General features: G+C 59.2%; 1 protein-coding gene across 2 annotated transcripts; it reads left to right on the top strand.

Moving 5' to 3' along the window:
* OLFML2B (olfactomedin like 2B) lies at positions 1 to 9,466 on the top strand. Of its 2 annotated transcripts, none has more exons than XM_065743230.1 (8): positions 1 to 159; positions 789 to 1,052; positions 3,287 to 3,394; positions 4,956 to 5,114; positions 5,761 to 5,989; positions 6,897 to 7,427; positions 7,682 to 7,858; positions 8,094 to 9,466. In XM_065743230.1, exons 1-8 carry the CDS (start codon positions 16 to 18, stop codon positions 8,693 to 8,695), a joined length of 2,214 nt encoding a protein of 737 aa, XP_065599302.1. In that variant the 5' UTR covers positions 1 to 15; the 3' UTR covers positions 8,696 to 9,466. The 2 variants fall into 2 exon arrangements, with proteins under 2 accessions (XP_065599302.1, XP_065599292.1); XM_065743220.1 differs by having other exon boundaries at positions 6,894 to 7,427.
* The last annotated feature ends 374 nt before the right edge of the window (positions 9,467 to 9,840 follow it).

Genomic DNA, 9,840 nt, shown 5'->3' with positions numbered 1-9,840 from the left:
CGGCCCCGTCGTCCCATGGCTCGGCCGCTGCCGCTGCTGCTCTGCCTGGCCGCGTTGGGGGCCGGCTGCCGGGCAGGGCAGGCCCCCACCGGCACCGCAGGACCCTCCTCAGAGCCGCTGCAGGACGAGGCGGACAACCAGGAGAACATCCTCTCGCAGGTACGGGGCGACGCTCTGGGGAGGGATGATGCTTTCGGAGGGATGCTGCTCGGGGACCGTGCTGCTCGGGGGGACGTTGCTTTTAGGGGGTGATGCTGAGCGCGCCCTGGGTGCTGCGACGTGAGCGCCTCGCGCTGTGCTGGGGGATGCCGTGCAGGATCGGGGTGGGTGCATCTGCTGAGGGGGTTTGTCGCTCCGCTTTGTTCCTGCTTTCAAACGCCGACTTCCCTGGGGGGGATCGGGGGAGGGGGGGGGGGGTCCATGGGTGGGGATGTGCCGCAGCCTCTTTGTGTGCGGACTCTCCCCGCCCGGGATGCGGTAAAGGGCTCCGTTGGGTTTGGCTGATCCGACCGTGTGCTATTGTCTGCCCTCGGAAACGGCTAACGCGGAGCCTATTGGAAACATACCGTCCAAGTTATTTTTGTGCTCGGGCTTTCAGAAGCGCTGTCTGCAAATCTCCGTAAAGGAAATTCCTGGCATTGTATGGGGCTAATCAGTAGCACGGCCCCGCCGCCAGGTTACGCTGCTCGTAGGGTTGTTCTGTTAGGATCCTACCAGGTTCAGAGCATCCTTTAGAGCGAGTGGGGAGGTCGGGCATCCCGGCGGGGCCGTGACGGTGCCGTGCTCAGCTGCTAGGTGACTACGACAAGGTGAAGGCGGTGTCCGAGGGCTCCGACTGCCGCTGCAAGTGCCTGGTGAGACCCCTGGGCCGCGGTGCCTGCCAGCGCATCAACCAGGGCTCCTTCCGAGCCGAGGACTTCTACACCGTGGAGACCATCACGTCGGGGCCCGGCTGCAAGTGTGCCTGCGTGGCTCCGCCTTCGGCACTGAACCCCTGCGAGGGGGACTTCAGGCTGCAGAAGCTGCGGGAGGCGGACAGTGGAGATCTGAAGGTAGGAGTGTGGCTGCAGGCTGGGGTTGAGGGTGCTCAGAAGGCCTTGGGGAAGTGTTGCCTCCAGCCTTTGTGGGTGGAGGGATGGGTGAGATGGTTGGGCTATCTGCCTGCATGGAGAGCTATCTAGGTGGAGATTTGGGATGGTTGGAGATGGATGGATGGACGGACAGACAGATGGACATGTAGCACTGTCTTCTGCCATCGCTGCATTAAGACGAGAGCATGGTCTAGTCTGCTTTGGACAGATGCTGCCCGCTGCAGCTGGAGAACAGCTTGGGTGTATGGCTCTGAAACATGGCCAAAGTACAATATTCACAGTAGATTCTAAATATATTTTTTTTCCTTTCTCTTTGTCCCTTTAAAGAGATCTCTTGGAACCTCTTCTTTGCTTTGAAAACGTTTACCTATTACTCTCATGTCCGTGCACTTTATGTAGCAGCAGGGCTGCAACAGGAAGATGGAGGCGTGTGGCTGCAGTGGTCAGACATGCTGTCCATCCCTACCACCTTCTGAGAGCCGTTACCCTCCTGGGGGAGGTGGTGGCAGGTGGGATTTGCCCTTTAGAGGTGCTGACACTCCTGTACCATTTGGGGGCAGGGGACTGAGCACTGTGATGTTTTCTGCTGGTGCTGGGTTCCTCCTCAGTGGGGCTGGCTGAGGTCAGCTCTGTGTGACAACTCATTCCCATTGGTTTGGAGCTGGGGATGTGCCTCATCTTGTCAGACTGCAGGCAGTGAGCAGCCTGCTGTCCGAGCTCCCCGCAGCGGGGGGAGTTGACAGGCATGGGCAGATAACCCGACGTGCTGGGGAAGGAGGGACTGCTCTGCAGCTCTCCAGCAGTCCCTCGCTCTCCGGGAAGCTCAGCTGGGCTGAGGCAAAGCCCTGTGGCTGATAGAGCTCGGTTAGAGCCCGGCAGGATGCAGCTGGCATGGTGTGGCACAGCTTGGCTCTCACCCGGCCACTCCTCTAGGAGCTGGTCCCACTTGCAGCCCGCCTGGTGAGGATCCACATCCAGGGCCATCTTGCAAAGCATGGGGCTTTCCTTTGCTGCATGAGTCTGTGAAAGCAGATGGCTTCCTACAAGCACCACTCAGGGGAGGTCCCCAGAATGAGAGCTGGGTGGTGCCAGGAGTGCCCCACTGCACGTGCAGTGCATCCCAGTGAGATTGCAACTTGCTGCCCCTCTGCTTGTGAGTGTAGCTTGTGTTCTGGGGGTCTTGGGTGTACACCCTCAACAAGTGCATGCTCAGGAGGAGCTGGGACACGGTTCACAAGGTCTGCAACTCTTGTGCCTTGGTGGAAGCCATCCAGCCTGGGTGGAAGTGTGTTTCTCCAGTGGCCATCTGGCAGCCCACGTGCATTGTATCGGCCGTCACGGTCCGGTTCTCAGCAGAAAAGTGGATGCACAGCCATAAAACATCCTTGTCTCTGCTGCTGCTACCATTTTACTTGGCACAAAAGGAAACTTTCCTTTGCTGTCAGCTCCACAGGGAGACTGCAGGGGCTGGGGTGGAAACTGCGAGTGCCGCCAGCAGTGCTGCCTGCGTTGCTCTCATGTTTATGGAGCTCTGCTGAATGGTTTGACTTGCTGGGAGAAAATGTCGCCTTCTTGCAGAGGTTCCCACGCACCAACGATGCTCAGTGGCTGCACGGCTGCATTTATGCCCAGGGGCAGCAGGGGAGGCTGCAGCCAGAGCAGGAGTGCAGTGCTGGGGGGTTCACTGTCCCCAGGGCCCCCTGAGCTCACCTGTCCTCACCCAAAGAAGCCACATGCAGGGCATCTCCAAAATGGCTCTGTCAGGAGAAGGCAGGGTGCAGCATCCCTTGGGTAAATCCCCCTCCAGGGTAGCCTGGCTCTGATTGAGGTCCCTGCATGCTGTTGTCTTTATGAGTATTTTTATTTTTTAACAAGTTTCTTCTTGCTCCAGGAAAAACAAGCCTGGGATGGCAGAGACTCATAGAGTGATCTCAAGCTCACTTTTATTAGAGCTGCGGTTCTCCCCTTGGCTCATCTGCTGCCACTCAGGGCAGCCTGGGGCTGGGCAGAGCCATGGGCAGCACTTCTCATTGCACACACCATCCCTGGGGCCCAGTGCTGCCTGTGCAAGGCAGAACTTGCTTCTTACTGAACTACTTGTGCTCGCATGCGTGCATTATTTTGCCTATAGAAACCAGGCTGGGTGCATCATAGCAGAGCCCTGAGCCTGATGGACTGCTCTCTTTGCCTTACAGCTGTCTTCCATCGTTGAGATGCTAGAAAGTGCCTTCTATGGCCTGGACCTGCTGAAGCTGCACTCAGTCACAACGAAGCTGGTGGGCCGGGTGGAGAGGCTGGAGGAGGTAAGGAGGTCCCTGAGGGCTGTGGGCGGGGTCAGAGCACCGTCCTTTTGGGTTTCGGTGTCAGGGTCATGGCCGGGGTGCACACAGCTGACCTGATGGCAGACAAGGAAGTTGCATTCAGCAGGACCAAGCTGCATCTTGGCTTGCCTTGAGAAGAGCTGTGGCCTCAGCACTGCTAGAAAGACAGAAAGACAGCATCCACAGCTGAGTGTTTCCTTGGGGTGCAGTGTTCAGCCGTGGGGTCCCAGGCTGCTAGACTGAGTGCTGAGCACTCCCCCTGTAGCAGCACAGTCCTGCAGACCGTGGCCAAGCAGCAATGGTTTGGAAAGCCAAAATTCCACTTGCAGTGCGTTTTGGGAAGGCACGGCGTGCTCTGCCTGGGGTCAGAGAGGAGGCAGCTGGGAGGAGCACAGAGCTGCAGGACCTGGGTTTCCAAGCAGGGAGTTGACCCAAAAAGGGGAAAGAGGTTTTGAGGTCTAAAATTAATGAAGCACCGACGCTTCTGTTTTTGATCCCACCCTCTTCCTGTGGCTTGGCGTGCTCTCCAGACATCACTGGGGTTTGCCGCTGAGCTCTGTGCTGTCAGAAAAGAGGAGTGGGTTTGTCTGAGCCTGGGGCTGACTAGCTGGAAGCGGCTGGGGGCTTGGAAATAATAATATGCCTCTTCTGTGCTTCTTCTTGCTGCTCTGCCACTGCTGGAGGGCAGAGCACTGGGATGTGACAGAGCACGAGAGGGCTGGGGGGCCGCAGGTAGGCAGAGCTGCGAGCAGCTGTGAGCAGCACACTGTTGCTGGCTCCGCACCCTGATTTCTGCCTGTACTGGCCCAGGATCTGCTGCAGAAGGGCCTGGTGTCATGTCAGGGGGTCCGAGGGTGTGTCCGAGGCAGCTGGGCCCAGGCTGTGGGCACAGGGAGCATCACAGGGCACTGCTCTGGGGTGGTTCTCAGCTGAAGGAGGTGGGTTTTGTCCCACAGGCCAAGAACTGAGTAAAATAGGCGATAGGGGCACAAGGCTGCTGGAAGCAGACTCCCTCCCTAAGGGAGGAAGGCGTCAGTGCTGCCGCTGGGACACTCCTGGGAGAGCACCTTCAGCTCAGCAAAAACCTTGCTGGGAAGTCCTGGTGTTATGCGCTCAGCCTGGAAATGGAACACTAATGCCGTGGCTCACAAACCCTGAGCAAAGGCACGCTGATGCTTTTGGGGGTGGCCAGCTAATGGGGTTTGGGTCAGAGAGGAGAAGGGCTGCAAGTTATTTCCAATGTAACAAGAAACTGCACCCAAATGGTGTCAGTGGAGGCAATGAACCCCGGGATACAGTCTGCAGAGTGAGTGCCTCTGGTTTGTGTTCAGCCTGCAGCTGCTGCCTCAGCTGGCAGTTCTGGGGTCACAGAAAGAGGTCATGGTGGATTTTAGGAGAAGTTAATGGCAGGGCAGATTCAAAACAAAGGACTGGGCTAGGGGGAGCATCTTACACCCAGCCTCGCAGGGACAGAGCCGAGAGCTCAGGGCTTGCCATGCCCCGGCTGCAGGGCTGGGATCACATCCTCCCTCTCATTTCCCAGGGCATGTCCAGGAACACCACGCAGCACGGCGTGGAGGAGCCCCCGTCAGAGCCCCAGCGCCGTGGTGGGGAGAACTGCTCCAGCCTCATCTCTAACAGCCTGGCCGACATCGAGAGCTCGCTGCAGCGGGACGCAGAGGCTGCATATGTGCACCCCGAGGTAGGGCTGCACGGCACCGATCAGCTGCAGGGATGCTCTCCCTGCTCTCCCCAGGCAGGCTGGGCTGGCTCAGCTGCTCCAGCCTCCCCTCGTGCTCCTCCAGGTCGGAGGGGCCGAGTGCTCGGAAAGGCTGATGTCATCGCGGCCGGCTGGGAGCCTGGGACGCCGCGGATTAGCAGGGTTTGGGGCACGCAGCCTGCTGCTCCCTGCTCTCCATCCCGAGCAGTCAGACAGAGTGGTTCCTGGCGCACCCTGCCCCTGTGATCCCCGCAGCACTGCTCCTCGCTGGGGCTGAGCCTGCCCTGTCCAGCGGAGCAAAGCACAGGGCTGCTGTCACCCTGAGCGACCTCATTTCCCAATATTCCCTCTCATTGTTAATTGCAGCCAGGCTCCAAAGGAATCCTGGGCCCGCCCTCAGCCAAATGGGCACCGCTTCAATGCTCGGGCTGGCTTTCCTTTTTGCTTTAATGAGCTGAAATCCCGCAGCCATGAGCTGCAGCTGCCACAGCGCTGGGCTCCTGGCCCCTGCTCAGCCCCAGGACAGCTGCATGCTGCCACTGGTGGCCCAGGGGCTGAGTGAGTCCTCAAGGGTCCAAATTTGGCTGTTTGGGCCCATCCCATAAACAACTTCTCTCGGTTCTTACAGGGCAAGTACGAAGAAAGGTTCCTGAAGGATGAAACCATCTCGCAGCAGATCAACTCTGTCGAGTCCCTCCCAGAGCTGCACCTCGCTCCCGAGGACGGGAAGCCCGAGCAGCTCCTGCAGAGGAAGCTGAGCCCGCGGAGCCACCCTCCCTCCAAGCCCACCATTGTGAGGGGGGTCACCTACTACAAGGCACAGTCCTCTGAGTCTGACAACGACATCGAGGAGCAACGTGAGTCCGGCCCGTGGCTGCCACCTGCACCCCGAGCAAAATGTGCAGGGCCACTGCAGATTGGGGGGGGATGGGGGGGTGTCTGGCAGTGCTGTCACGGTGATTTTGGCTCCAGGAGGTAGGGAGGGGAGCAGGGGGATTGGGCTGTGTGCTGGGAGTCCCACGGGTGCAAGGAGGAGGCAGGGATGCAGAGGGTTATGGTAAGGCTGTCGGTGAGTGAGAGAACTGAGCAACAGGGAGCAGGGATGGATGAGCTGATAATTCTGGAATGGGAAGGCCAAAACTGGAGCTGCAGGAGGTGGAGACATGGAGTAGAGGGCAAAGCATTGTATGATCAAGTCCTGCTCCTGCATGGCATGCTGTGTGGCTGAAGCAGGGTGTATTGATCTACATTGATCAGTAAATCACCGCTGCGAGCATCCGGCCTCTGACCCGTGTGTGGGGAGCAGTGTGGTGCTGTTATTGCATGGAAAACATGGTAGCTAAGGAAACAAGTCACAGTCAGAAACACAGAATCAACAGCTCTCCAGAAAGGAAACACGAATTGATGACGTACGTTGAGTCCTGCACAGGCGTTGAGTCCTGCACATGTGCCTGATGTCACCCCAGGGACACGTGCTGCAGGGCTCAGCGGGGAGCCAGGATCCCTCTCTCGGTGCAGGGTGCCCCGGGGCACAGCGAGGCAGGTCCTAACAGACCAGCAGCACAAAGCAGCACACACAGTTTGGGTGGAAGGCTGGCTAGGCAGCCAGGTCAGGTCAGTGCAGCCCTGCAAGGCCACAGGAGACTTCAGGTCCAGGAATTAGAGAAAAAAGGCAGATGGATTCAGAACGAAGAGCACAGGGTAGCGAGGGGAGGTGCAGGGCAGGTAGCTGAGGCTCTGCTGACCCGTGTCTGTGCCCAGCAGAGGATGAGCTGTTCAGTGGGGACAACACAGTGGATCTACTGATCGAGGACCAGCTGCTGCGGCCCAGCGGGCGGGCGGGCGAGGCTGGGAGGAAACTGTCCCCAGTGGGGTGGCCGCCCACCCCCAGCATTGACCCCAGCACTGTGCCAACCACCCTGCCCCCGTCCACTGCCGCCACTGTGGGGCCGACACCAGACCCCACCGCTGCCAGCCGGTCGCCCCCTACCATGGAGACTGCAACCACGCCCTTAGTGCTGCCCGAGGAGGAGACCCCACAGCTGCCGACAGCATCAGCCAGCGTGGTGGCACCCACGGCCACAGAGAGCCCACCCATGGCCAACAGCTCCATACCCAGCCCTGACGTGTCCACCACCACCCTGACCTCACGGGATGAGGGGACGAGCCTTGAGCCCGGCATGGGGAGCAGCCCGGGACCCCCAGAGCATGCCAGCACCCCCACACCACTCAGCACCACCATCCCTGCCACCCCGAAGCAAGCCCTGGAGGAGGAGGACATCAGGAACATCATCGGTGAGTGCACACGCGTGGCTGCAGGTCCTGTCTCCTCCCACTGTGCGGAGTTTGATCGTAGGTAGGAGGTGGAATGGAGACACAGGGCAGTGCTTTGCCAGGGCATCCAGTGCCACTTGTTAACTCTGGAACCTACCGCAGCACCCCTCCCTGTGCAAGCGGTGGGCGGGGGGATGGAGTGGCAGTGGGGAGTGTGCTGCTGGGCAGGGGGGGCTGCTCTGGCTCTGGCCTCACCATCCCCTCTGCCCACGCAGGACGCTGCAAGGACACGCTGTCCACCATCTCGGGGCCCACCACTCAGAACACCTACGGGCGCAACGAGGGCGCCTGGATGAAGGACCCTCTGGCCAGGGAGGAGCGGATCTATGTCACCAACTACTACTACGGAAACACGCTGGTGGAGTTCAGGAACCTCGACAACTTCAAGCAAGGTGGGGTTGCACTGTCCCCGCGTCGTCACGGCTTTGTCCTAAAACCGTTCCCAGCTCCATGAGGGGGCACTGCCCACCACGATGATGGGATGGACCCTCTCGGGTGGTGGTACCCGGTGTGTGGGTGTGGTGGCTGTGAGCACGCTTGTCACCTTGGGGGCTGGGAGGGGGCCACAGGCTAAGGGCTGGGCCCCAGAAGGGAGAATTTCACCCACGCGGTGTCTCTGTCCCTCAGGGCGCTGGAGCAACTCCTACAAGCTCCCCTACAGCTGGATCGGGACGGGGCACGTCGTCTACAACGGGTCCTTCTACTACAACCGGGCCTTCACCCGCAACATCATCAAGTACGACCTGAAGCAGCGGTACGTGGCCGCCTGGGCCATGCTGCACGACGTGGCCTATGAGGAGTCCACGCCGTGGCGGTGGCGCGGACATTCAGACGTGGACTTCGCCGTGGACGAGAACGGCCTGTGGGTCATTTACCCGGCCATCAGCTACGAGGGCTTCAACCAGGAGGTGATTGTGCTGAGCAAGCTGAACGCGGCCGACCTCAGCACCCAGAAAGAGACGACGTGGCGGACGGGCCTGCGGAAAAACTTCTATGGGAACTGCTTCGTCATCTGCGGGGTCCTGTACGCGGTCGACAGCTACAACAAGAGGAACGCCAACATCTCCTATGCCTTCGACACGCACACCAACACTCAGATCATCCCCCGGCTGCTCTTTGAGAATGAGTACGCCTACACCACGCAGATAGACTATAACCCCAAGGACCGCCTGCTCTACGCTTGGGACAATGGCCACCAGGTCACCTACCATGTCATCTTTGCCTACTGAGAGCCCCGTGATGGGGCGCTGCGAGCAAAGGGCCACCAGCACCTTTTATTGTTATTATTTTTATTATTATTATTATTATTTTGTACAAATCAAAGAGTACGTGATGGGTTTTTGTCTCAGGCTGTTCAGATGGTGGATTGTAGATCGATCCCCAGGCCAGGACCATCCCTTTGTCCCTGGTGTGACCTCGCCTCCGTGCTCCAGGGCAGCGTGGCGGGGCGCGTGGCAGCAGGGCTGCTCCTTTAGGGGGACGCCGAGGTGGAGGTGGCCCTGACATAACCCTGCTGATGTTTTTTAGATGAAAGCCATCAGCGCTTAACCCCAGGCCTGGTGTGAAGCTGGCCTTTCTGCTGCAGGCACCAGCTCCCTGCGGGATGGTGGCGTCCACCCATCCTGGTGGAGGGACAGACGTCCCTTTTGGAGGCCACCCTCCCACCCAACAGTCAGTGGGTGCTTGGGAGATCCTGCTGTACAACGTGAGCAGCCCCGGTGCTGGCACTTAGCTGAGGACTGTCCCTTCTCCCGCTGACTCTGCCCTTTGCAGCCTGCCCTGGGGGCTCCCTCTGGCCTGGGGGAGGGCTGTGGGTGCTGGGCTGGGAGCTGGGAGTGGGACACTGTAAATATGTGTAGATGACTTCTGTTTGTGCGTTTTGTAACCAAAATAGTCCCCTTTTGCTATCTGCCTCGTGGAGGTCCCAGCCTCTGCCCCTCCAGCCTGGCACCGCCTTGTATTTACCCGCTGTTAATAATAAAAGATCAAGTACCTTTGCAGTGCTTGGGGCTTTCTTTGGGTCTGGGTCACGCACAAAAAATAGATGGCTGGGGATGGTGCTTGTCCTCCTTGTCGCCAGCGGTGCCTGGCAGTGCCAGCACTGTACCCAGCAGCCCAAAAGACAGCACTTTGCCTTCCAATCTTATGCATAAGTAACACCGTATCAAGCAAAATAATAATGAATAATAGTAATAAATAAGACAACCACTTTATTGCCTTCAGTGCTAGGGACACACGACAGGATACGTGGGAAGAGAGGTGATCTCTGCCCCTGCCAGGGGCTGCGGCACGTCCCCAGGCCCCCTGTGCCAGGCTGAGGACACCGCCCTGCCACCCACCCCAGGGTGCTGCCGATCCCTGGCAGCAAAGGGCC

This window comes from Cyrtonyx montezumae, unplaced genomic scaffold (genome assembly GCF_038088225.1).
Source record: "Cyrtonyx montezumae isolate F1298 unplaced genomic scaffold, pur_monq_1.0 scaffold_1, whole genome shotgun sequence".
Lineage (NCBI taxonomy): Eukaryota > Metazoa > Chordata > Aves > Galliformes > Odontophoridae > Cyrtonyx > Cyrtonyx montezumae.
Note: the sequence above shows the minus strand (reverse complement) of the source record. Positions and strands in the feature narration are given on the sequence as shown.

Coding starts and splice junctions, on each gene's coding strand:
- OLFML2B (XM_065743220.1), top strand. CDS start 16: ATGGCTCGGCCGCTGCCGCTGCTGCTCTGCCTGGCCGCGTTGGGGGCC. Junction 1,053..3,286: donor CGGACAGTGGAGATCTGAAG/GTAGGAGTGTGG, acceptor TTTGCCTTACAG/CTGTCTTCCATCGTTGAGAT. Junction 3,395..4,955: donor GGGTGGAGAGGCTGGAGGAG/GTAAGGAGGTCC, acceptor CTCATTTCCCAG/GGCATGTCCAGGAACACCAC.